Source organism: Alnus glutinosa, chromosome 8 (assembly GCF_958979055.1).
Source record: "Alnus glutinosa chromosome 8, dhAlnGlut1.1, whole genome shotgun sequence".
Classification (NCBI taxonomy): domain Eukaryota; kingdom Viridiplantae; phylum Streptophyta; class Magnoliopsida; order Fagales; family Betulaceae; genus Alnus; species Alnus glutinosa.
Genome location: NC_084893.1, coordinates 24,204,019 through 24,231,571, shown reverse-complemented (window position 1 = coordinate 24,231,571; position 27,553 = coordinate 24,204,019). Strand labels below are relative to the sequence as shown.

At 37.6% G+C, this 27,553-nt stretch overlaps 3 protein-coding genes across 3 annotated transcripts; 1 reads left to right on the top strand and 2 right to left on the bottom strand.

Moving 5' to 3' along the window:
* Positions 1–266: 266 nt before the first annotated feature.
* LOC133875530 (uncharacterized) lies at positions 267–4,573 on the top strand. Its single transcript, XM_062313697.1, has 7 exons — positions 267–936; positions 2,192–2,332; positions 2,440–2,553; positions 2,635–2,808; positions 3,659–3,774; positions 4,181–4,265; positions 4,360–4,573. The coding sequence occupies exons 1-7, from the start codon at positions 445–447 to the stop codon at positions 4,363–4,365; spliced, it is 1,128 nt and encodes a 375-aa protein (XP_062169681.1). The 5' UTR covers positions 267–444; the 3' UTR covers positions 4,366–4,573.
* A 783-nt stretch (positions 4,574–5,356) lies between these two features.
* LOC133876262 (F-box/kelch-repeat protein At3g23880-like) lies at positions 5,357–6,694 on the bottom strand. Its single transcript, XM_062314544.1, has one exon. The coding sequence runs from the start codon at positions 6,692–6,694 to the stop codon at positions 5,357–5,359; it is 1,338 nt and encodes a 445-aa protein (XP_062170528.1).
* A 762-nt stretch (positions 6,695–7,456) lies between these two features.
* LOC133874642 (G-type lectin S-receptor-like serine/threonine-protein kinase At4g27290) lies at positions 7,457–11,778 on the bottom strand. Its single transcript, XM_062312517.1, has 7 exons — positions 10,509–11,778; positions 9,472–9,606; positions 9,141–9,298; positions 8,860–9,070; positions 8,499–8,736; positions 8,183–8,333; positions 7,457–7,990 (listed from the first exon to the last, which is right to left on the bottom strand). Exons 1-7 carry the CDS (start codon positions 11,776–11,778, stop codon positions 7,688–7,690), a joined length of 2,466 nt encoding a protein of 821 aa, XP_062168501.1. The 3' UTR covers positions 7,457–7,687.
* Positions 11,779–27,553: the final 15,775 nt, after the last annotated feature.

The following is a 27,553-nucleotide window of genomic DNA, read 5'->3' as shown; positions in this document are numbered from 1 at the left end:
GATCTGTTTATAACATATTTATGACGCGATAATTATATATTTTTTTATCAAATTAATTAAATGAGTTGATACCCTAATTCAATGAATTGACACGTCAACCAAATGGATTGACACGGCAACTCGAATTGTTTCGTGACCTTGAAAATAAGAGTGGTTCACAAAAATTATCAGTACGAAGAGATATATCTCAGATGCTGAGATGCGTGGCTTCCATGCATATGCGTGGTTATGGGCCCTTAAAATCAGAACTTGTGGATAACACGACAATTTAGGAGTCGGGGTCGTTTTCGATTGGGGTTCTTCTCTCTTCTCAAAGATACCACCGACAGCTAATTGGACATGGGCGGAATCTAGTCGAAGGTTGTCTAATGCAGATTGAAGGTATCTCTTCTCAAAGATACCACTGAGCTCGATCAGTTCCTCCCAATACAGTCAGCCATAGCCATGGCGACCTTACACTCGATGATGTCCCAGAGCGTCGTCCTTCCCACCTTCAAACCAAAACCCAAATCCACACCCATCTTCAAGCTTTCCCAGACCCCGCTTTTCTCGAGAGACAAGCGGAACACGAAGTCGTGGGCGGTAAGATCCGTGGTAGAAGAGTCGGACGTGATCCCAGTACAGAGCACGGACTCTACGGACCAGCAAGAAGGCGTGGTGGTAAGCCGGCTGGAGAGTGAAGGTGGGTTGGAGACGGAGTTGGTGGCCGGGTTCGGATCGAGTCATGAGGGGAGGCTCTCGTTCGAAGGGGCTGGTGAGTTTCAAGGCTTTTCTTCTTCTTCTTCTTCTTCCGGTTCGGTTGGTGATGAAGTGGGAAAGAGGGAGAGTGAGGAAATGGAGAAACTCATTGACAGGACTATCAACGGGACGATAGTTTTGGCTGCGGGTACTTTCGCCATCACCAAATTGCTCACCATTGATTCGGACTACTGGCATGTGAGTCTCTCTGCGATTTTATCCGATTGTTTCTTGTTCTTGTTCCTTTTTGTCAAGTAATTTTTGTTTTTGGGTGATATGTATTTGGTTGGGGTTATTAGCTTAGTATGTATTTGGGACGTGAGAAGTTGATGATTTGATGCTAAACATGCTATCGGGGAAATGGTATTTGGGGTAGTCGGTTACTGTTTAATGTTACGGATCTTGATGCTTTTTTCTCTAAAAGTTTATCGATATTGAAAGAAAAAACCAAAATAATGCTCAAATGTTTTTCTCTTTTTGGAACTTTCTTTCTTAGTGAGGTGCTTATGCTAAATTTGATTTATTCTTTTTGCCGAGTTTCTAGTCAACCGGGCTTAATTAATGGAAACAGTTGAAGGTGTTTTTAGGGAATATAGTTGTGGCGAGTTTACTACGCATATAAATGTGCCAATCCAATTTTACATAAATAAGATTTATTGGGCAAATATAGTTCTTGGATTATGTTTAGATGCTTTACAGTGGATTGATGGGTATTATTGGGTCGCAATGGATTGGTGCTAACTATTGTGCTTTCATCTCAGTTTGATCATGCGTAAGGTTGGAAAGAGTGAAATGATGCTTTATGTACAACTAAAGTGGCACGAATGAATTGGGGGACTGATTTTGGTGGGTTTCATAATTGATTTCAACATGTTCAATTGAAATAAGTAGTTTCACAACATGACAGCTGGACTATGCATCACAGTACAAGATGGATGACCAGGAAGGAATAATTCCATTGCGTGAGCCTGTCTGCGATGATCCATGCATATGGATGAATTGCAAGGCTGGAAATGTGGTGGTTTTGCTAGTGGCAAGACAAAGAAAGTAAAATGAGATATTCTGGTCTTCTGAAATGATCCTGATTCTTGTAAATCAAAGGCTTTATGGGGACAAGAAAAGGTTAGAAAAGATGTGGAGCTGATATGTTGAGCAAAAAGATCTGTGCACTTATGACTTAAGAGATGCTGTAGCCTGAGATTGACTAGAGTAGTACTAAACAATATTTAAAACTCCTTTCCCAAATAGTTCCTTTATAAGTGTGATTGTTTATGTGGGGAATTTTAATAATTTAATTAAATCAAAACCTTTATGGTGCATGCTTTAGATTTAAAAGGGAGCTTTAAATGATTTTAGCTTCTGATTTATTTGTGCATTGCACAACAAACAGGGTTTTAATCTAGTCCACCTTTCAGGACTTGATATTGCTTTTTATTTTTTGGTTTTGTGTTAGGGCTGGACGCTTTTTGAGATACTAAGATATGCACCTCAACACAACTGGACTGCTTATGAGGAAGCTCTTAAGACAAACCCAGTTTTGGCAAAAATGGTTATTAGTGGAGTGGTGTACTCCGTAGGTGATTGGATTGCACAGGTTAGTCCATGTTGTGAAAATAATTCCTTCTAAATCTTGTTTTCTCTGTCACAAACTGGCCTTTACATAACTTCTTAATTTTTAATTTATATTCTTTAATTCTGCAGTGTTATGAAGGAAAACCTCTCTTTGATTTTGATCGAGCACGAATGTTCAGATCTGGCCTTGTTGGCTTTACTCTACATGGCTCCCTTTCTCATTATTATTACCAGTTCTGTGAGGTGATCATTATGGTTTATATTTTCTTATTAGTTGAATTTCATAGTTCTTTGGTTTACTGAAACAGCTTCCTATGATTCCAGGAGCTTTTTCCTTTCCAAGACTGGTGGGTGGTTCCTGCCAAAGTAATCTTCGACCAAACTGCATGGGCTGCAGTTTGGAATAGCATTTATTTTACTTTCTTGGGATTTTTGCGTTTCGAGTCCCCAGTTAGTATTTTTAATGAATTGAAGGCGACGTTCTGGCCCATGCTGACTGTAAGTGTACCTTCTGCTCCTACTTCCTTATCTTTGCATTCTTCTCGAGTGTTTAGAGCCAAACTTCGAAGCTGACTTCTGCTCCGTTTGTGCCTTCTTGCCAATAGTGGCTGGAACAGTCATTTTAAATTCTTTAATTAGTAAATAAGTAGTGAATCTTCATTGAAGTTTTGCATTCTGATGTTAAGAACTTTGGTCTAGCAGCAATAAACGGATTATGTAAGCAATTGCATGTGTTGCGAATGACCTGTTCCCTGCCTCTCATTCCTAGTTGTCTAGAAGTTAATACTGTTCTTCATTAATGCATCAAACTTCTAAATAAGGTTCCAAACTTGATCAAGTGTGCAGATGTCTTGTCCTAGTCAACACAAATCCACATTGCTTTCAAGCTTTTGATTTGGTCCTTATGTTCCAGACAAACCTCATAATTTTCTCTTACAAAAAGTTAGCAGATACTGGGTCCTGTCAGTAGTTGATTTAGTTTTGGTGAAACATGACTGAGTAATGTGGAAATCCTATATTTTTCTTTTTATTATAAGCCTAAGTATATAATTGACCCGAATTCAATCTGACTATCTTGTAATCCAGATAGAAAATTGTCGTAGTTATCATAGGAGTTGATCTATATGCTTGAATGATACAATAGGGAAGGCTTGCAGGATGATGGAATTCACATACATTAGGGTTTGATTTGATTTATGTGATAGAAGCTCATCTAGCTTTGGCAATGATATTTTTGTTGTTTAACTCAGGTCAAGTTTAAGCTCAGTCCACCATGTAGTTGATGTTGATATATGTATGTAGGTGACTTTATCTTGCATCTAATCTTATTGTTGGTTGTGTTATGCAGGCAGGGTGGAAGCTTTGGCCTTTTGCTCATCTTATTACCTATGGTGTGATCCCAGTAGAACAAAGACTTCTTTGGGTGGACTGTGTAGAGCTTATTTGGGTGACCATACTCTCAACGTGAGTATTAATATGGATTTTGTTGAATTCTCTGGTACTGAGTGCTGAAGAATGACGAACTTTGTCATTAATTATGTATTTTCTCCTACAAAAGATCTTGTTAGTGGAAAACAAGCTAAATGGATACTAAGAAAAAATCATTCTAATTAAGTTTTCCATCTTACTGTAAAACTGCTAATAGAGCATATAGATAATGCTTAGTTTTTCTGGTTTATATGAAGAATGAAGTTTTTGTGATGCATATGAACCATTTGCAACACGAAATTATCTACTATAGGAAGGTAAAGCAGAAGTTTTATGTGATGAATATAAACCCACGTTGATCACTCACCTGAATTTGGCATATATTTATGTTTTTGCTATGTGCTATCTCTTATATATATTGATTGATTTTTTTCTCTGCTAGTTATTCAAATGAGAAATCAGAAGCAAGAATTTCTGAAGCACCAGCAGAAGCCAGCTCCAGTTCTCTATCCACAGATCCCCCTCAGGTACATAAAACTAACTACTGTTTCCCGCTTTGACAAATATTCTTATTGGCTGCTTCATTCAATTCTGTTGTCATTTTTCTTTTCCCCCTGTCAGGAGTAAATTAACCACTTGGAAGTTGGAACCTGGATGGTAAAGAAGAGGAGTTGCTCCATTCAATTGTGAGAGAGTAAAATCCACTTTCTCGTGGATTGTGATACAAAATGATGTAAAAAGTAACGGCGATCATGGCTGGCACGACTGATTACTGTAGATAATACAATATTCAATTCTTCCTTTCAGGTGAATGCATGAAGCTCCTACTTATATATCTTTGTGGCCTTTGACTTTCAGTAATAATATAATCTCAGAAAGAGAATACCTTCAATAAGGATGTGTGGTGTAAAACCCATCTTGTACAGCATCCGATAAAAAGTTGACATGTTAGCTAAAAACATTAACTACAATATACATGAAAACAATAGATCTCATTCGCAAAAGAAAACATATAGACAAATAGATCATTTTCCTTTTCAAGAGACCTACTGGATCTACCCCAAACAATCCACCAGGACCACCATCTCCTCTGCCGCCTGAATCCACCCAAGGCCACTACCTAAAGCCACCGCTCAAGGCCACTGTCTTTACGGATTGCAATTCTTTATCGTTTTTCATGGTTTTGCATTTTGCCTAACTAGCTAGTTGCAGTAAAAGAACAAGAAGAAAGGAGCAAATTAAGTTCTACGTGCATACGGTAGGAAAAAGGGTTCGAAGAAACCACGAGAGGCTTGAGAGCTTAGTCATTTTTAAAAGAGACCAACGGATTCTAGTATTATAATATATCTCTCAAAATATACATTAGACTGCTAGCTATTAGATGTCTTTGAGCTTCAATCCTAGTTAATTTCTTCCTTCATTTTCCTTGTGAATTCTTCAAATTTTTTGTTTAACTGATTATTTGTTGCTGCTGGTGCTTCTTCTTCATCTTCTGGTCTCACCACTACCCTGCCACTTTCTTCTTCCTCCTCCTCTTTTGCGATAGAAGTACTCTCTTCTTTTTCTGTATTTGAAGACCCATATCTTCTAGTTTTTCCTCTTCCTCTTGTTCTCTCTTTCAGCTCCAAAAGCGACATTCTCTGCCTGGACTTCCTGACGAGGTCTTTTGGTAGGGTTCCAAGCAGTCAATCACTGATCTCTTTTGCTTCGTTGCTCTTCTATTCCCCTTCTTGCTTCGTCGTTTTGTTGCAAGATCTGATTCGTTGAGTAAAACAAGGCTCTCCACATAAGAACCAGCAAAACAATGGATTCCCTCATCATCAACTCTATGATTCAAAACTTTTGGCCTCTTAGGATGGTATGAAGCTACGTCTCCACTATCAGTCTTCCATAGTACCTCGTCGCTCGTAGTAAAACCCAATGGTTTTGGTAGAGGTCGGCCCATTAAAACTTCCGTCCATGACTTAACTGCACCATATTCTCTCATCACCCACAAAGAACCTAAAGAAGCTGATGAGGCAACAAACACAGCAAGTGATTTTCCGTATACTGAGATAGACAGGACTGGTGGGGAAGAAAAAGCTATTTTTTTTTTTGGTAGCATTATCTCACGAAGTATCTCATTGCTTATATCAAATGACAAGACCAAAGTTCGGCGGTGAAAAATAGGGTTGCCAATTTGGGATGAAGCAAGCCAATGGATGGCTCCATTGATGAAAGGTTGCGGGCGACGGTCAATAAAACGATGGAGAGGCCCATTAATGACTGGTGGCAAACCACGGTGAGTTAATTGACACGCAGGAACACCAACTCTAAAGCTTCTCCAACACCCAGTACGGAGTGAGAAAACCTGAACCAGAGAGTCAACTTTAGCACTGCCAATATTGTTTTCTAAGCAAACAATTTTCACCACTTTGCAGTCGTTTTTCCGTAAATCAAACCCAAATTCCCAACCAGTAGAACGCAGCCAAGACTCGTTGTACCCAGAATTGCCGGGTTTAGGAAGGGTTACAAATTTTCCAAGCAATGGGTTCCACAGAACAAGGGTGTTGACGTAACGCTTTAACAACACCAACCCATTGCAGGAACCAACCACCTCAAAATGCTTCAAGTTTTTGTACGAGAAACTCAACTCTATATTTTCATCGAACGATTTGATTGACTGGTCTTGTTCTGTTACTTGTTTGCCAAGGCCAGCAGTGACAGCGGTGGTAATGTATCTGCGGCGGCCCTTAGGCTCTTCCTTAGCCTTACAAGAAACTGTTAGAAGGAGAAGGCGATCATTATGATTGTCATGGGAACGGTTTGTGCGGGCGAGGTGAGTGAAAGCAAAGGTAGGGCTATTGATAATGGAGAACCATGCTTTATTGACGCCAATGAATCTCATTAGGGATTTCACGGGCAGTCTTAAGAGAATATCGGATATGATTTCGTTTGGAAAATAGTGCGCCGCCATGCTTCCTCTTCGTTGGGAGCTGCCGGTTCTTGGAGGGTCGATCGGGAGATATTGATGAAACCCCCAATGGCGATAAGAATATATAAAGGAATAGGAGGAAAGGAGTTCGAGCCCGACCCTGAAAAGGTTGACTTGCTTCCAAAAGGCTATATAATTTTTGTGTTGATTTTTCGATTTAAGGTAAATTTGTATGTTGTAGGAGTTAAAAAAAAAAAAAAAAAAATATAGGAAATAAGTTGATCCGGAAAATCTAGTTAATTATATACGTAAAAAACTTCTACGAATAATAGATTTGTGCTTGTTGTTTGAGAACTTGTTTCTCAATTTTACGCAAGTGTAATGCTATATACTATCTCATAATATTAACATAACAATCCCAATTAATATTTGATTTTTTTTTTTAAAAAAAACAATGATTGATCTAAATGTTGGTTGAGACTGTGATCAATATAATGAAATAAAAGTGTAATTGCTAGCATTGCTCTTTATATAAACACTATATATTTTGAGATCAATTAATTCTAAAAGTCTCTCTTGTATCCCTCCAAAAATGAGATGCCTTTTAAAATCACAATTTGATCAAAATTTAATAGTGATCAGTCATAAGCCTAATGGTAATTTTAAAAGTCACATCATTATTAGAGGGACACAAGAGGAATTTTTAGCATTAATAGTTCTTAAGACATGATACACGTCCATCTGGTGTACATCTACATTACATTTCTGTACAATTTTTTTTTCAAATCAACTATTGAATTTTTCTAGCATTACTCTTTGTGTAAACATTATCCACTAGATGAATAAACAACATGAATATAGTAGAAGTAGCATTGCTCTAAGCCAAAACTATTTATCTTTCTCTCTTTGACCCTTCTGTGCAAAAGTATAGCAGTTTCCATACCTTTTTTGTTTAGCTAAATATGCTGAAGTCAAGATTTACATAAATTCATTAAAATAAAAAAACTCCTCCCTTTTACGCTCAAGTGACGTTATTTACCGTGCTTCCAATAATGTAATGGTGATTTCGTTTGCTGAACAAGTTCCATGCTTGGTAGATGAAGAATCTGCTTCAAGTGAATCTGTAAAGAAACCTGGTTGTTTTGGCTTAGGCAATAAACTCTCGTTACTCAACATTTGAACCACAGACGACATGTTTGGTCTATTTTTTGGTCTTTGTTGCACACATAACAAACCCACATGAATGTGTCGTAATACATTAGATAGAGTGCACAAGTCAGCTACCAAGTTGTCTTCAATTAGTTCCATTGGCCTATCTTCAATCCATAGTTTCCATGCCTGAAAGAAATGAAAATCAAATTTTTGTTGGTTTGATTGCATTCAAACTAGCCCATGAATATTGAAAGAGCATTAAGATAATAGGGGCATCATGTGACCCTTTCTACTCTCAAGTAACTACATTGTTAATAAGATGTTTCTTTTTTTAAAAAAAGAAGTAAATCAGTATGATTTGTCACTATTTATACTTACATGTCCAGTAAGACTAAGGTGGTGGTCTGAGTGACAAAATCCTCTATTCTTCTTTCCACTCACAATCTCTAATGCTAAAACTCCAAAGCTAAACACATCAGATTTTATCGAGTACTGTCCATGCGCCGCATACTCGGGAGACATATAACCACTGCAAAAATATCATTGCAAAAAAAATAAAAAATAAAAAATAAAAAATAAAAAATAAAAAATAAAAAATAAAAAATAAAAAATAAAAAATAAAAAATAAAAAATAAAAAATAAAAAATAAAAAATAGCAAAATGTAACCTATTAAAGAAGTTTAATCATACTTACTATGTTCCAATAATCCTATTGGTCTTGGAATCAATTTGATCTTCTTCAAATGATCTAGCCAGGCCAAAGTCTGAAATTTTTGGATTCATATTGTTATCTAAAAGGATATTGCTAGCTTTTAGATCTCTATGAATAATTTTCAGTCTAGAATCTTCATGAAGATAGAGAAGTCCTTTCGCAACACCACGAATAATGTTGATACGCTTATGCCAATCTAGTAATTTACTCTTTGCTTTATCTGTCCAATTTCACATTCATATTAGTGCATACTTGGCTAAATTTTCAATAAACAATTTTATCAATGAAAGAGAATAAGACTAAAAATGAATGTTCTGGATTAAGTCAAGATCAAGATTCAAACCAAAAATAAAGGAGTCCAAGCTTTTGTTGGGCATGTATTCATAGATTAACATATTTTCATTTTCTTGAATGCAAGAACCGAGAAGCTTCACAAGATTACGGTGTTGGAGTTTGGCAATCAAATTAACTTCATTTTTGAACTCGTTTAATCCTTGTCCAGAATTCTTTGAAAGCCTCTTCACAGCAATATTTCTTCCTTCTGGCAATATACCCTGAAAATGAAAGAGTTGGTATAATTTGGAAAATAAAAAATATAGCTCACCTTGTTTTGTTGTCATTTACCTTGTACACAGGTCCAAAGCCACCTTCTCCTAGCTTGTTATTGTTTGAAAAATTATCTGTTGCATTAGCTATGGCTACCATATCAAATATCGGTAACTCCATATCTTCCTTCTCACTTTCATTGTTATTATCCTTCATCTGACTTCTTTTTGTCATTTCTGAAATAACAAGAGATGCATGACATGAAAAATCTTGGATAGTTCTTTTATCATAAGCAAATTACTTACCCCCCAATCTGTTCTTCATGAAAGACTTATTTATTAAAATTTCTAAGTTATAAGTCTACCATCATGAATCAATTATTATCAGAGTCCATTTCTTACAAATTTACCTTGGTTTTTGAGTTTCTTCTTCCATATGTATGAGACTAGTCCAACTATTGTCATTCCCACCACTAGTAATGTTGAGCCGACTATAATTGCCACTAGTTTCTTCTTGCTGAAGTGCCTCTTTTTCTCAGGACGACCTGAAAGATCAAAAAAAAGTCAAGCGACTTTGATAATAACTCGTCTTGCCCATATTCTAGACGGGGAAATGGGTGCAAATTAAAATGAGGTGGATAAAGCAGTTGAGCTCAACGCCACCACGTACAACCACCACTTCCTAGTTTCCCTGGCATTACAATTTGTCTAGTTTGTGGTTGAATGATTAGCTTTTTAAGCCAGCTTTGGAATATATCATCTAGTGCCTATCAATGTTGGTTATTCCAGTAAATTACCACTAGCTTATTCAAAAGCTTAAGTTAAAAAGAAATCATAAATCTAATCATGAGGCTGAAGACGTGGAATATTCAATTAAAATAGGAGTTCAATTACGAAGACACCATTCGAAGTCAAGACTTTAGCTGATAGAAAATGATGAATTTAACTATTTTATTACTATTCTAACACTCCCCTCAGGTATGAGTTCATACTCCTTAATAAATGAGGTCCAACACGTAGAATGTTTATTAAAAATCAATAAACTATAAAATCAAGGTTTAAACTCAAGAGCTCTGCTTTGATATCATGTAAAATTATTACTTATTCAAAAACTTGAACTAAGAATTAAAAATAATAAATTTAATTATTTTATTAATATTATAATATTCCCTAATTCCCCTCGTAAAATGAAAGAACATATATAATAAATCAACTTTCACCAATTGAGAATCAATGGATGTAGTTGTCCTTATGTATTATTTAAAAGAGATGTGTTATACATCCTTCTCATGCCCTTCTTTCATTCTTCCTCTCTTGAAAATCACCATCTGATCTTTGGGGCCAAATATAAGCAACCCACAATGAAATGAATCATTTCTCTATTCAAAATAAAAGAAAATAAAAAATCAGAAAAATCCAAAGAGAAAAAATAGAAGTGAAATGGTACCCGGTTCTGAAATGGCCATCCTTATATAGAGGTCTTGCCCACCCTCAGCTAATTCACTAATGTCAACAAGTCTACCAAACCAAAGCACGCAGCCGCTTCCTCCTCCCCTGACATCTAAACTTGCATATGCTGTGCAAGAGCAGTTTTTCAGACAAATTCCTTCGCATTCCTCGAGGGTCATGCTCTTGTTATACCAGGAAGAAGATGTGTCCGGCAATTTCACCCCTGTGCGCTTCAGGAATTTATGTCTGTCATTGCATTCCAAAGGAGTCATTCGAACACACCCATCAGACCTATCTACTGGATCCCCATCTTTTGGAGACTTGGATAAGAATCCTTCCAAGCATGAACATACAGGAGAGTTATTGATGTCGCAGGAAGCATATGAACCACAGAAGGCATAAATTGCACATTGATCTAACTGGGCTGTAATGATAGGCTCCCAACTGTGTGTCCGATCCATCCATATGAATCTTTGAGGAACACCTGATGGGTTTACCATAGATCTTACAAAAACAGAAGTGTCTGGAAGTTTGTACTCGAAATAAACCTCCTTCTCATTCAACACGAATTCATAATTATATATTGGATTCTGTCTTAATCCAGAATATCCCGTAAAATGAAGGCCATTCCATGACCCTAATCTAGCCAATATTGAATCTCTCTTCATTAAAACCACTTGCGGAAGCCCACGAGGATCTATCCGCATTGAATACTCACCTTGAGCAGGATCTTCCGTGCTCTTCCAAGATGATACAAACCTATCCAAACCAGTTACTAAGTTCCATCCAAGCTTCATTTTCGGTAGGAGTGTGTCACATGGATAATCAAAACTCTGCCACAAAAACTTCTCTGGGTCATCATCGATTCTATCTTTCACAACAAGATTCCCAGTGTCTAAGAGCTGTGCAACTGGATTTTCTGCGGTTCTTGATGTATTAGATGACCAAACAATACTATTGGTGCTATTAAGAAGCACAAGAAATCCATCATCAGTGACCTTTAAAACTCCTGACTGATCGTTAAGCGGAGCGTTTCTGTTGGCTACCCATACAACTGTCTCCGAAGATATCATGTACCATATTCCCACGTATCGAGTTTTGGAATTACCTGGGCTGAAGAATCCCAATTGAAACGATCCGTCAGCTGAAACTAAAGTGCCACCGTCTCTGATGGATTGATTTGGAGTAATAGTACTGTCTTGTGAAATGGAGGTTCTTAAGAGAGAGAAGAAGAAAGAGCAGACAAAAAGATGGGTAAAGGCTTCCATTGATTTTCTAATGGTTAATCTTTTCTTCCTCGGATAAAGTAAATATATGTATATCCATATACAAGGTTTCCATTGATTGTCTTCGTGACTATCTGCCTGCAATTCATTTTGCTTTTCAAGAAATTTGAATTGATAGTGCGTTTGAGTATTGAATTTTTAGAATTAGAATTGAATTTTAATTCTATTTACAAATATTGAGGTAAAAAATTGTGTTTGGGTGTTGAATTTTGAGATTGAAAAATATTATATTTTAATAGTAAAAAATGATTAGAAGTTTAAAAAGTTGTGTATAATGATTGGTATTTTGAAAAGTTGTGTGAAATAATAATTTAAATAATAATAATTTATTATATATTGATTATTTAATTAAAATAAATAAATAATATTTTTTTAAAAAAATAATTGAAATCAAAATTAAAAATTAAAAAAAAAAAAAAATGAAGGAAGGGGTGGCTGCCGGTTGGTAGCCACCCTTTTGGGGGTGGCCGCGCGGCCACCCCCAGTGGTCGGGGGAGGCCGCGCGGCCACCCCCAAGGGTCGGGGGTGGCCGCGCGGCCACCCCCAGTACTCTGGGGAGGCCGTGCGGCCTCTGCCGGCTCTATTTTTTTTTTAATTTCTTTTTTTTTTTTATTTAAATTATTGATATTTTATTATTTAAATGTGGGACCCACGCGTTTTTTTAGTCAACTTTTCCTGCGCGTGGGTCCCACCATTAATCTGAAAAACAGCATTGAATTTTCTCAAAACTTGGGTCAAAATCCGGGTCAAAATTTAGGTTTTATGCGGGTGGGTAGGTTTTAGAAAAAGCCAAACAGTTCAACTTAAGTCCTTTTCCGTTGATTTCCTTGTGCAGAGAAGTCCTTTTCCGTAGCCACTTTTGACTTTTATGTAGCCGCCTTTGACTCTTTAGTCAGGATCAAATCTTTTCTTCCTCGGATAAAGTAAATATATGTATATCCATATACAAGGTTTCCATTGATTGTCTTCGTGACTATCTGCCTGCAATCCATTTTGCTTTTCAAGAAATTTGAATTGAAGTGTCACTAAAGGCTTCCGTTGATTTCCTTGTGCAGAGAAGTCCTTTTCCGTAGCCGCTTTTGACTTTTATGTAGCCGCCTTTGACTCTTTAGACAGGATCAAACGAGCGACCATCGTCTGTGAAAAAGAAATTAATAAATTCTTTTTAAACTTTACTAACTACGCTAATAGCAAAGCATTAGTTGGATGGCGCGTGCTTGGTTCTCGGTGTTATGTATCAATATAATTGTTAACATTATATTTTTATGTAGCCGCCTTTGACTTTTATGTAGCCACCTTTGACTCTTTAGACCGGATCAGACGTGCGACCGTCGTCTGGGAAAAAGAAACTAATAAATTCTTTTCGAACTTTACTAACTACGCTTATAACAAAATACTAGTTGGATGGCGTGTGCTTGGTTCTCGGTGTTATGTATCAATATAATTGTTAACATTATATTTTTACGTAGCCACCTTTGACTCTTTAGACTGGATTAGACGCGCCACCGTCGTCTGTGAAAAAAAAACTAATAAATTCTTTTTAAATTTTACTAACTACGCTTATAACAAAATACTAGTTGGATGGCCCGTGCTTGGTTCTTGGTATTATGTATCAATATAATTGTTAACATTATATATATATTGTAGAATAGATTTAATATCTAGATTATTGAACAAGTATACATTGAATTTTTAAAACAATTAAAGTAAAACTATAAAATTTAATAAATATGATTATAACAAAAGAAAATGAGAGTTAATTTAGATAGCACACGTAAGTTGTTATTTGAAATCAAAGGTATTGGAAATCATGTATGATATTCATATTCATTGTGTTTATGTCAACCAACTTATAGACACATAAAATTGTGATTCAAAATAAAAATTTCTTCATTACAATGCATCATGAACTTTGAAAAGCTATGACGTTTATAGTCTCAAATGGGAGGGGTACGTAGCTCAATCGGCTAGAGACCACGTTTCATGAAGCTGAGATCTTTAGTTCAAATCCCCCATCTCCCTCTTGTGTGGACATGTCAAAAAAAGAAAAAGAAAGAAAAGCTATGATGTTTATAATAAATAATGTTGTCATGAATAGCAAAAACTTTACCGGCATGCTCTATGATTCCACAACTTGGTTTAAATCTCACTGGAGCTACAACACCTTCACCAAGCAGTTACAAAAAAATCAATAGGAAAAAAGAATTGGAATGCTTGCAGTAAATTCCATATCAGCTTTCCCATTGTCCTCCGTAATCGAACTTGGCGCAACTAGGGATATGGGCAGCATGGAAACCCCTGGTCATGCATGTAACTGGATACCTCTATGCAAGTCCTTAAGCCAGAAAGTAAGTTCCTGGGCTATGAGGCAACTGCAAAGCATGAATCCTACATTAAGCGCAAATGAAGAATTTCCACATTGCAAGAAAATTTAAATCCAATGTATTAAAGTCAGACATCTACAAGAAAAAAACAGTACAAGTATATTACATTATATTTGTCTTTGATCTATTAAATGTCCTCCTTTCATGGCCAGTCAACCTCCATGGCCAGCCCATGGATATGGATTTTTTTTTTTTTTTTTTTTTTTTTTTTTTTTTTTTTTGTATTTTAAATGTTTTATCTGAGGGTATAATTGTAAAAGAAAAAAAGAACAGAAAAGTTATTAGATGAACCGGACTGGAATATCTGGCTCTGTTTAAACATTTTTTTTTTCTTTCAAATTCAAGCCACTTATTCGTTTCTCATTTGTCTGGCCATTATTTATTTATTTTTTCTCAAAATTTTTTGTTCCATCCACAGAAATGACAATCAACCAAGGGAAGCATGCTTCATAAGCGACCCACATCCTTCGTAAATAAGAAATGCATCATAGAACCAACTGGTCAACCAAGTATTATGTTTTGTGTAGTTGTTGTATAGGCAGGTGATAAAGTGGCACTTATCACACACCAAAATTATCCTATCAAGTTAATGTAATACACTGACGTTCATTAACTTGTCATTACTTCCAGAAAATTAGAAAGGACACTTATTTCAGTAATGGACAAACATAAATAAACAAGCCATTCTAAGAAACTAGACATACCAATGAAAGTCTGACTTCATATTGATTAAAAAAAACTGGAAACTGTTCATCTGTAATTGGTCAGATCATCCATGCACAAGCAAAAGGTGAGACTTTCGTACAATTATTTGTTGCAATTATCAATAGTACTTGGTCTGATAAAAATTCTCAAGCATCAAGAATGGGTAATATGGCTTGCGGACCAAATTGGTTTGCTAGTTTGTGTCTGTAACCTGTTACACACAGCAAAAGCTGAGCCTGAGGCCTGCCTTATGACAATAAACTACATAGAAAAGTATAGTTGTAATAATATGCATTCATGTCTAAGTTATTGACTACTGTGAGATACCAAATTCTTACAGCGTCAAAGAAAATCACTTTCTAGCCAATCACTAAAATTTCAATATGTCTAGCAAGTCAACACATATTTTCTTTGACAAGCTCTTTGAAAGATAAGTTGACTTAGAGATAACATAGATTGACACAATTATTGTACCTTATGCAAGTGCCCGCCCTCCAGCTTCTGCCTCTTGGCAGCTTGATTTTCAACTCCAGAAGAAGTATGTAAGCCCCTCCCAATGTTTTGAACGACTTGCATTTCATATCTAACAAAGGGATGGTAGAACATTAAAAAGATGAATATAGCATATAAAGGGCCAGTAATTGATCTCCAATTATTTAAAAGTGATGCCTTGCAATCAAGGCATGGAATGTAGATATTAAGGGCACTAAACCGCATCCATCCCAAAATACAAAGGACAATATTACTTACAAGTCTAGCCACGAACAATGTCTTGTATGGGTCTCCAGAAATATTTGGGTCTTCATTTGGATTATCTATGTCAAAGTACTTGTAAGAACAAATATACTGAACCTATTTGAACTCCAAAACCTTAAAGTAAAACAATGGTGTGTCTTCACATTTATGTAGCTCCTCAGCAGCCTTTGCTGCACCCTTCTCTAGTCTTAACGTGTGTACTCTAGCCCTTCGTTGTACTTGGATCCATTGAAATATATCAAAAATCATATATGGTGCAAACACCATGTTATACTTGAGCAATTCCTAGTTGTAAGCTCTACTGGCTAAGTAAGTAGTTTTCCTCTCAGGCTGAGGGTAATTAATTTAGGTGCTTGGAATGTGTTAGTTTGTAACACCACCTTAGGCAATTGTTTTAATCACATGTAGGTACACAGTCAACAAAATTAAATAAAATAAAAAGGAAGATTCAAACAACCATCAGAAGAACCTCTGCAGATGGGCTTTTCAATGTTCTGTCTTATATTCCCAAGATATGATGAAGAGAGAAAAAATACCCATCAAGTAACAAGTCAAAAGTTACTTAACAGTTATGTTATATCACTCACTTAGTTCAAATTTAGGGTCAGTTCAGTTGAGTTGTATCACTCATTTTGTAGTTAATGAACATGAATTCTTCATCAGTATCACTTCCATGGACAGAAAAGAATCACACACATAATTCATGACCATTCAGTTAAATAAGTTGAAATAATTAGGCGTCATCCTTATTGTACTTCCTCTAAAGCTGTTAGAATGGAATGCCAGGAAGAAACTAATATATGCCATATAAAAATGTTTTCAAGGAAAAACATTAGTGATCTGGCCATCCATTCAGCAAACTGTGACAACAGAGCCAAATGATTATCTGATGTAAAGCACTGGAGCATAGATCAACCCCCTGCAAAAATGTAAAATCTTACAGGAGTTTCAGCGTCTTGGGCAGGCGAAGCATATTCAGGATCTCCAGGCTCGGCAAACCTACTCACAAATTACGCCATCCCTTCATAATAATAATATGAAAGATCATATTATATTTATACAAATCAGTATCAAATCGAAAACCATTCAAACACGCTCTAGACAGCAACGTTAAATCTGTTAATGATGGGCATTTTCTCTTCTCTGGAGGCGGTTTAAACTCCAAAGGCTGTTGATGTGGTCTTTTGTTTACCAAAATATATCAACAATAAAATTAACCACTCGCAATAGAACGAATCCTTGTAGGATAAGGCTATAGAGAGGGTGTCGAACCTCAAGGACTGAATAGGTATTATTATCAAGCTTTTCGAGATTAAATATAACTTAATTAAAAAGATGTTTGATTTGGTTTTTGTTTTATAAAAAAGAAATACATAAAAGTAAAAGACATAAATTTAAAGATAGTAGGGATGAGATAAAGAATAGGGGATTGATTTCACCACTCACCGCATAACAATGGTCAATCATAAATTAACAAGGAAAATTCATACTATGCATGATATAGGACTCATCTCACTCGAGTAGTCAAGAAATTACCTCTAAAGAATAAGTATAATCTATCTTCGGTTGGCACGGAGCGTTCACCTAACCACTAAGATGCGGTACGACCCGTCTTCCCTAGGCATGGACTAGCTACGTCTTTAATAGGATATACACACAATCAATGGAATAGTATAACCCATCTTCAGTTGGCACGGACTGTCTACCTAAATTACACTAAACTAGGGTGTAGTACAATCCGTCTTCCCTAGGCATGGTCTATCTAATCCTCTTGATCATATATCAATTAAAACCGTTGTATAACAATCATTCACATAATCACAGAAAATATGAAGGATTGAGTTCAATCAATATAAAAAGACTTTCTAAGACAAGATAGGAAATTCATAATGATTGAATATAAACATTAAAATCAATTCTCACAGTTATACAACCATCATGCATAGAGAAAATCCCAAACTAAAATACAATTAAACCATTGTTACTTGGAAATGGCTACATCAACACCTTATTAGGAATTTAGCCGCTCATCGTAGTGCTGGGATGACCTCCTGCCATGTTCTTCTCCTCTTCAACTTGTCAGGCCTCCGAGAAGAATTTTCTATCTAAATCTAAGCACAAGCCCAAGCACCAAGCATACCTTCTCTTGAAGATTAGGGATCTATTTATAGGGAGCACACAAGTACTAAAAGCTCTTGGAATTCCAGAAAAATCGTCTCTTGAGCCTTCTTGTCCAAGTAGGAGATTGAAATTTCAATCCAAGTAGGAAAAGGATTCCAAATTCGGTAAGAATTGCGGTCTTTTATTGCGAGACAATTTTAGCATAGTAAACGTTCGAATTAGAGAAAAACTATTTCTGACATATTTGTTGAATATTTTATTAGCTTTCCAATGCCATCAATTTCATTGCAATCCAATATCTGACGCAAAAGTTATAATCCAAACACTGAGACATATGCAGAATCCAAATTTGAATCCAATCCGATTTTGACTCTTAGTGGAGAAATTCCGATTTAATCCTTCATTTGATTTGATTAAACTTAACCACATAATAGAATACCTATATGATGTGCAACATCATATATAGGTATTCTATTATGATTGGTTAAGCTTAAACATATCTTCTAGGTCTTCTCAAAGTGTGTTTTACGCCCAAAATTAATGAAATTAATTGCATCTTTATTTAAAACATGAAAACATGAAAACAACACAAAATCAAACAAATAACAATGCTAAAGAATTAACATATGCAAGTTAAGGGGCTTGAATGTGCAACATTCAGCGCTTATCAGCTGTCGAGGCTCAAAAAGCTTCAACAGGTTGGATGTTAGACCAGTGGGATGGCTTTGCCCAATCTGCATTACAAGCGAAAGTCAATAATCAAGACCACCATATGACTACACCATGATGTTTTTATAAGCTCAGCTGAATTGTTGCAATGATTGTGATTAAAAAATTGTTCCAATACTAAATTCCTAAAAGCAAAATTAACAAATTTGAAATTCAGATACGAACACTAATTTCTATTTCCTCTACTTAAGATGTGTTGCAGCAAAAACTGAGATGTATAATCAATCATTTGAACAAAATCCACCAAATATAAAGTACTAAGAATCAAACAAAATCTAACTAAAATTAACAAATCTGTACCATCAAAATATAGATCAACTTTTTTTTTTTTTTTTTTTTTTTTTTTTTTTTTTTTTTTTTTCTGAGCCAGACCTAGGGTTGAAGAGATTTTGCAGAAACCCAAACTACGACCAAACGATGAAACCCAGATAATTTCACAAAGAAAAACGAGGAGTCAAATATTTAGAAATAGCCCTACAACAGACTTATCACACTAATTTTTTAATGAATGTGTTCTAGTTTCTCATAATATTTTCCTAAAACAATGCAAAAAAAAAAAAGGGACATGAATTTGAGCAACAAAACAGTAGAAACCAAATCAAAATCTCAAACCAATGCTGAAGAGTATATATGCAAATATCGACCGAGTCTCGTAGATTCTGAATTTTTGCAAGTAGGAAGAGTTCGGGTCGGGTTCCTCATCTGTCCTCCAAATCTTGAGTTCTTTCTCTAACGCCATGATCCGGCATCATTCTGAAACGCAAACGAAAAGACAAGAAATAACCCAAATCGAAGAGAAAAATATACCTTGTTCGTTAAGAACAACAGCTTCTCTCTTCAGCGATAGCGGGAGGGGAATTGTTTTTTAGCCCTTTATCTTTGTCTCGCTCAAACAAAGACATCGAATTTTTTGGCCGAAAATCCGCAGTTATCTGATAGAGTTGTTAGAACTAGGGGTGTGCATGGGGTAGGGCGGGGCTGTTTTTCGCCTTTTTGGCCCCGCCCCGCACCTATGCGGGTTGGAAATTTCCAACCCGCAAACCGCACTTAATAAAGACAATCGTGCGGGGCGGGTTCGCGTGGGACGGGGATTGCGGGGCGGGGTGGGTATTTTGAGTGGCATTTACGTAATTTTGATTTTATTTTGTAAAAAATAAAAATTTGAAAAAATACTGGTTTTTTTAATAAAAAAAATTAAATTCAAATTATTTTTTCACAGAATCTTATGAATGCAAAGTCAGATTTTTAGGGAATCCACTCTGTTTCATTAAAGAAAAAAATTATAATTTCAAAACTCTTTAAATTTAGTCCTTCAACATGTTGACACATATCTTTCAATCATTCCTATTTCTATACAAGAACATTTTCCATGGAATTAGCCTTGTAAACTAAACTAAAAGCCCTATTAATTATAAGATAAAATTCTAAGAAATGTGATTTCTTTTTTTTTTTTTTTTTTTTTTTTTTTTTCTCCTCTGTGCGGGGCGGGGCGGGGACCCGCATTTTTTAAAAGGCTAAACCCGCAACCCGCCCTGCCCCGCATAAATTTCTCAAATTAAGATCCTAACCCGCAAAAAAAAAATCCGAAAACCCGGTCCTCTGCGGGGCGGGGATTGCGGGTTTTGCACACCCCTAGTTAGAACGTATCATCCTTTCCGCATTTCTCTCAATATTTGCTGGATTTCCGCAGTAAAAACACACGATTTGTTGATGCGTTTGGTAGAAAGAGGTATGTGTTATGTTTTATATTTGGTTGATATTTTAATATTTTCTATTTACAGTGAATTATAATCACCATGATTTGATTATCATATTAGTGTTTATTCTAAACCCTATAAATAAGGACTTTTATATTATAGACAATCAAGTTAACAAGAGCACAATGTAGCTTTTTTGGCTTTACCTTATAGACGTAGGTCATAGATCAAACCATGTAAAATCTTTGTCTCTTTTCTCACTCATGTTTCCGCTATTCTTTGTCTCTTTAGATTCATACACAAATCTCAACATGGTATCAGAGCCACAGACCTGTGGCCTGTAGGATTTTTTCGGTGTCCTTCCGACGAATTTTCGGCAATTTTCCAGCGCCCTTTCTTGTGACAATAGCCGTTGTTTGAAGTTCTTTTCAACCTCTTTTTAGCAGTCCAATTTGGAACAATAAGTCCAAAAACAGATTAGCAAGGTACGAGACTTCCCTCCCGTGAAAGAAACTCTGCCTTTCCCTACCTCACGCGTCGCCACCTCTCTCTGCCTTTTCCGACTTCGCAATGTTTTGGTCCCTATTACACCGAGGTACCACCATAGTTGGAAAGCCCATCCCGAGAGTAGTTCAACGACACCAAAATAGAAGCCATTGGACTTTGCACGCTCTCCCATGTGCCGCCTAAATTTCCTGTGCACCACCCACGTGCCTCACGCTCTCCCAGCACGTGAGATCCATGCGCTCTATACTGGATCTGCTGCAGCTGCATCACATTGGATCCTTGCCTCTTTTGTACGTAACCTTGCGCTACACCATATTACTCCTTGAGGGTGCATGGCTGCTTGACTATGCTGCGTTCCACCAAATTCCCTCAAGTTTAATTTTTTATTTTTTTTGCCTATTTTGTTGTGATTAATGGCTCAATTCTTTGCCAAAACTTGACACAATATGGTTTAGCCCTTCACAGGATTAACAGCTAATTTTTGTGTCTGACCATCATTGTAAGTTGCGGTTTGGCCCCTCATGAGATTGACAGATATTCTTTGTTCTCCGGCCGTCTCCTTTAGCCTTTTGGTACAATGTGGTTTGGTCCTTCACAGGTTTGACAGCTAGTTTCCGTTCTTCGACCATCGTTGTCAGTTGCAGCTTGGCCCCTCACGGGATTAACAGCTAGTCTCCGTTCTCCGGCCGTCACTTTCAACCTTTCTCGCCGGCACCATTTTGATCAAACCATCGACTTCGACTGCATTTAAATCTGGCTTCTAATTTCAAATTCAAGATTCCAGAATCTTCTACCTTGAGTTTGATGGGGGATATTAGAATATACGAAAAATATAATATATTTTCCGTATATTCCATATTTGGTTGATATTATAATATTCTCTATTTACGGTGAATTGTAATCATGATTTTATTACCATATTAGTGTTTACTCTAAACCCTATAAATATAGACCCTTTGTATTGTAGATGATCAAGTTAATAAGAGCACAATGTAGCCATTTGGGCTTTACCCTGTGGACGTAGGTCATAGACCAAATCACATAAAATTTGTCTCTTTTCTCTCTCATGCTTCCGCTATACTCTGTCTCTTTAGATTCATACACAAATCTCAACAGTATGGTTGGTGGCCTTTGATATGGATGTTCTTTTTTCTTCTTCTTTCTATCGAGAAAGAACAATCGAGAAGAAAAAAAAAACTAAAAAAGAAAAAAAGAAAAACGAAATTACCGCAAAAACCGCAAAAGATCTAATTCATGACAAAGCCAACAAGGGCAAAACAGTAAACTCCCTAGGTACCCAAAAAGTGAAAAGACAAAAAAGACCTTAAAAAAAAACCCTTTTTTTTAACAACCAAAAGGGTGCTAAAGTAATTTCAAATAAAAAAACCAAAAACCCCATCTTATTTTTTGAAGTCAAAAGGATTTAGATGTGCAAAAAGGTAAAACTAATATATGAAAGAAAAGACCGAAATCCCTTCAAAAAAACTACACTCTTTACAAATTTAGAGGGTAAAAAGGTAATTTCAATGTAAAAGACAAAAATGCCAAGAAGATTCCTTTACCAGCAGAAGGATATAGGGGAAAATAGTAATTTTTAAAATCCAACAAAATGTTGTTAGACAAAATACCCCTGCTTGTTTTAGGTCCAATGAAGACAGCTGAAGGGTAAAATAGTAATTTCATGGGGGTGCAACAAAAATTTACTGTTCACACGTTCAAATAAATTGGTACTGTGCAGAGGTCTTCACCACTTATTATATATCTCTATAGTCAAGAATTAAACTAAATTTTTTAAAAATAAAAATTAATTGTTGTAAAACTAAAAACTAAAAACTAAAAATTTAAAAGCAAAAATAAAAATTAAAAAAATACAAATAAAAATAAAATGATCGCCTTGTTTTTTCATTTTTTCTTGTTATTTCATTTTTTTAAAAAAAAATAAGTCAGTTTTTAGAAAGAAAAAAATTAAAAAAATTAAAAAACGAAAATAATAATAATATTTGTCTTGTTTTTTATTTTTAGATTTTTTAGTTTTTGTTATAATTTTAAGATTTTTTTTAAAAAAAATTATAAAAGGTATTTTCGTCAGTGGGAGTAAATTGACATTTTTTTTTGTTAGTTTAGGGGACATAAATCGATGGTGTCTTATTTTTAACCATAATTTGTAAAATTTTGGTAATAATAGTTACGATTCACACGTATGGTAATGCATGCAATCTCAACAAGTTCTCAGTTTCTAGGATTCTTTTCCTTCTCTTTTCTTATTTCTTGCTCATTTATGAACTGTGTTTTGCTAGGGATCCCCTCCCAGCCAACCAATAATATAATGGTGTCTAGTGTAATGGAGGTTCTAAAGAGAGGGAGAATAAGAAAGCGTAGGCAAAAAGATAATTATCATTCCCCAAGCCCGGGTAGGCCCACGATCAAGCTAAACCCGATCAGATCTGTCGGGGTAGGAGTGAATAGGCCGGTTGCACACGATTTGGATATGTGTGGTCACACTCGGAGAGTAAACCAGTCGCTGAGATGAGAGCGCGTGTACTGCCGACCATGAAGGTGATTGAGGACTCGGTACAAGTAGACAATGATGTCGGGAATGTCATGGAGACACGCAATGCAAAGTGCGTCTGCTCTGACAAGTATGGGGGGTTCAGTAAATAAGATCTCCAACATTTATTAGGATCTACAACATTTATTAACCTGAGTGCTTGGTGGAGTCAAATCAGGTCAGAAACCAGATTAGGCATCAGTACTGTGCACCTAATCTTAGCCATGCACACCATACTGAGCTTCAGAACACCATGCCTAGTCACTGGTCACATCGTACTGGATCACTGTTCATCACATACCATGATGGTCAGTAATCCTAGAAAACCAGGGAGACACTGTTCCCAGCACAGCTCCTCCACTCACTCTAGCATGCCTATAAATACTTGACTCCCAGGTATTTCATAAGGTCTGATTTTTCTTTTTTGGGCTCTCACCAACTCACCACTGACTTAGGCATCGGAGGGAGAAACGCCTGCCAACCCCCGGCGTACCCTGGTTGTTTTGCAGGAATGGGAAGGTCTGAACCACTGAAGGGGCGAATTAGGGGCAGACACGTTACCATAGCGAAAACTGTCTCCACAGTTTGGCGCCGTCTGTGGGAGTGGTCTATCATTCTTACAAAAATATTTGTGATGGTGACAACATAATCAGAAAATCGCAGAATGCAAAGGAATAGTCGGGGCCGGAGTGCCTAGGACGACGCGGGGACTTCGAACGACCCCCAAATCGCAATGGATCTCCTCAGCAAGAAGATTGCTCAAATGGAGAAAGAGTTGATGGACTTAGCAAGTAAGAATGCTACCTTGCAGGCACGCATTCCAGGACCTTCTCATTCGAAGGCGCTACCACCTGAAAATGAAGAGGCTCGCAATAGTCAGATAGGAAGCCGAGTAAAAAAGGACAAAATGTTGAACCAGAACCAATAGGATTCTCTTCCCCTTTCTTCTCAAAAGGAGGAGAAAGGGGAAGAGAAGTAGTTAAAAGACTTGACCGTGAAGTTGGAGCAGCGATGTGACCTTCTTTCCGTTGGTCCAACAACGGCACATAGGAAGCACCTCCAAAGTGGATAGCTTGTTGCAAAGAACGACCTTGCCGTTCACGAATGAAGTGGCAATCTTTCGACTTCTGGAAAGATTTAAGGTCTCGGATATCCTGGTCTACACCAGACTTGAACACCCAGTCGAGCACATGGATAATTTTCGAGCTCATCTGGATCTACATGGAACGCCCGACAAAGTGGTGTGCTGAGCCTTTCCCCTCATACTGTCAGGGAGCGCCCGAGACTAGTTCAGGAGGCTCCCACCGAAGTCCATTAGTAACTTTGATGACTTCGGGAAGATGTTCTTGACTCAGTTTATGGATGGAATAGTGTGGAAGAAGCCTGAAGGGTCCTTGATGTCCTTACATCAGGGTCCAGAGGAGTCACTGAAGAACTCTCTCATGCGCTTCAACCGAGAAAAGCTTACTATCGAGGACGCTACAGAAGAGTTTATTCACTGTACCCTATTCCAAGGAATCAAGAAGGGCGGGCCCGGGCCTTTAGTGGAGGATTTGGCTTGAAAGCCACCGTGTAATCTCCATGAATTTATGGAAAGAAGTTAAGAGTTCATCAATTAAGAGGAGACGTTCCAAGCATTCCTGGGTTCCAAACCAGCTCCAGTGTCGAGCTTCGAGAAGGCGAAGAAGTTTCAAGATTACAATTGGACCCCCCTCAATGCTCCGATTGAAGAGGTCATTTCGGCAATCAAGAAGGACCCGATGTATGAGGAGCCCTGAAGGATACCTGGGGTTCCATCGGCCAGGAATCGGCTTCTTGCAAACCAGAGGGGTCAACAAGAACCGGCTTGGAATCGCCAACACAGAGGAGAGCGAGACCGAACCCTAGGATATTGGGAAGGTCATAGAGACAGAAGACCTTCCTGAGACAAGCGAGAGAGAAGCCGAAGTCAAGCGCGGCATGGAAATCGAGAAAACCTTCCCGAGATCTATACGATAGTGGGAGGATTCTATAGGGATCCAGAGTGATTCCACAAGTTTGAAAAAGGTACACAAGATTTATTTTAACAAGGAATGTCCGAGCTGATGCGTTGGCCCGAGCGGGATTCGTAACAGACCAGGAAATCAATGCTGCAAACCAGAAGGTCTTGATCTGAGCTGAGCCTTCAATCGCCTTGAAGCAAGACATGGTGCAGGTTGATGAAGTCTATAGATGAGGGCCCACTTTCAAGAGCATGGAATGTGGAACATTGGAAAAAGTACTACGTGTAAGTCTTATGTACTCCCAAATTGCCGGAGCTCTCTTAATAAAAGAACAGATTCACCTCTTTCATCAATTGATTGTTGTGGTGCATGCCTCCTCGAAATTGTGACGCCCAAGCTTTTCTCAAGAACGCCACCTTTTGCGACTCGGAAGGTGGCCTGGTAGACTTCTCCCCCCGAACCCTTCATTGACGAATGTTGGCGGGGGAGACACTCTCAAGAATGCTACCTTCCGCGGCTCTGAAGATTGACTCTCAAGAACGCTGAAGGGTCATCCTCCTTCGGATAAGGGGGATAACTTGGAAGCCTGGAAGTAGCTATCCTCTTTCGGATAAGGGGATAGCTCGGGTGTTGAAATGTTGTCCTCCTTCGGATAAGGGGGGTGATTCGATAAGCCACTGGACGGGGAGAAAACCCCTATAACAAATTCGGACGGGGAGAAAACCCCTATAACAAATCTGGACGGGGAGACAAACCCTATAACAAATCAAACGGGAACCAACATCTTCACGGGATTGATTGATATCCATTGATGGCAGGCATCGCCCGAGAGTTGATAAGTCCTAAGCACCGAAAACTAGAATTCCAGATTCGTGTTATTGAGGACTTGAAGGGGGAGAAGCTTTCAAACACACTACCTTCCTCGGCTCAGAAGGTAGCCAGGAAAGGCTCACAAGAATGATAGAGGAAATTGGAATTAGCTATCGTCTTTAGGATAAAAGGGGTAGCTTGGAAGCTGGTATCAGCTATCCTCCTTCAGATATGGGGGGTAGCTCGAAAGATTAGGCTCAGCTATCCTCCATCAGATAAGGGGGTAGCTTGGAAGCTGGTATTAGTTATCCTCCTTTGGATATGGGGGGTAGATTGGAAAATTAGGCTCGGCTATCCTCCCTCGAATAAGGGGGTAACTCGGAAACCAGGCTCAGTTGTCCTCCCTCTAATAAGGGGGGTAGCTCGGAAATAAGCAACCTTGATCATAAGCTAGAATACCAAGGAAAAAAGCAATCCGGCAATTATCATGGAAAATTCTCTTACATGCAAAATTCAAATAAGAGAATTGGGGGGTAGCTTTTGGGGAATTATCATTCCCCAAGCCCGGGTAGGCCCCCGGTCAAGCTAAACCCGTTCGGATCTGTAGGGGTAGGAGTGAACTGGCCGGTCGCACAAGATTCGGATATCTGTGGTCACACCCGGAGAGTAAACTAGTCGTCGAGATGAGAGTGTATTGCCAACCATGAAGGTGATTGAGGACTCAGTACAAGCAGACAATGATGTCGGGAATGTCACCAAGACACACAATGCAAAGTGCGTCTGCTCTGACAAATATAGGGGGTTTAGTAAATAAGATCTCCAACATTTATTAGGATTTTCAGCATTTATTAACCTGAATGCTTAGTGAAGTCAAATCAGGTCAGAAACCAGATTAGGCGTCAGTACCGTGCACCTAATCCTAGCCCTGCACACCATACCGGGCGTCTGAACACCATGCCTAGTTATTGGTCACATTGTATCGGATCACTGTTCATCACATACCATGATGGTTAGTAATCCTAGAAAATCAGGGAGACACTGTTCCCAGCATAGTTCCTCCACTCGCTCAAGCATGCCTTTAGATACTTAACTCCTCATGTATTTCATAAGGTCTGATTTCTCTCTTTTGGGCTCTCACCAACTCGCCACTGACTTAGGCATCGGAGGGAGGAACGTTGGCCAACCCTCGGCATACCCTCGTTCTTTTGCAGGTCATCGGGAAGGTCTGAACCACTGAAGAAGCGAATCAGGGGCAGACACATCACCATACTAGAAATTGTCTCAATAAGACTTCCATTGATTTTCTAATGGTTTATCATTTTGTATTTGGATAAAGTAATATAGAAAGTAGTATATAAAGGGAGAGAGTGTGCTTATGGCCGTTTTAATAGAGGCTCCAATGTGGGTCATATAAATTTAGTGATAAATTTGAAAATGAAATGAGTAGAAAATATATTTATATCATTTCTATTATTCATAAATGGAGCTTTGGTGGTCAAGATTAAAAGAGTGGCAATC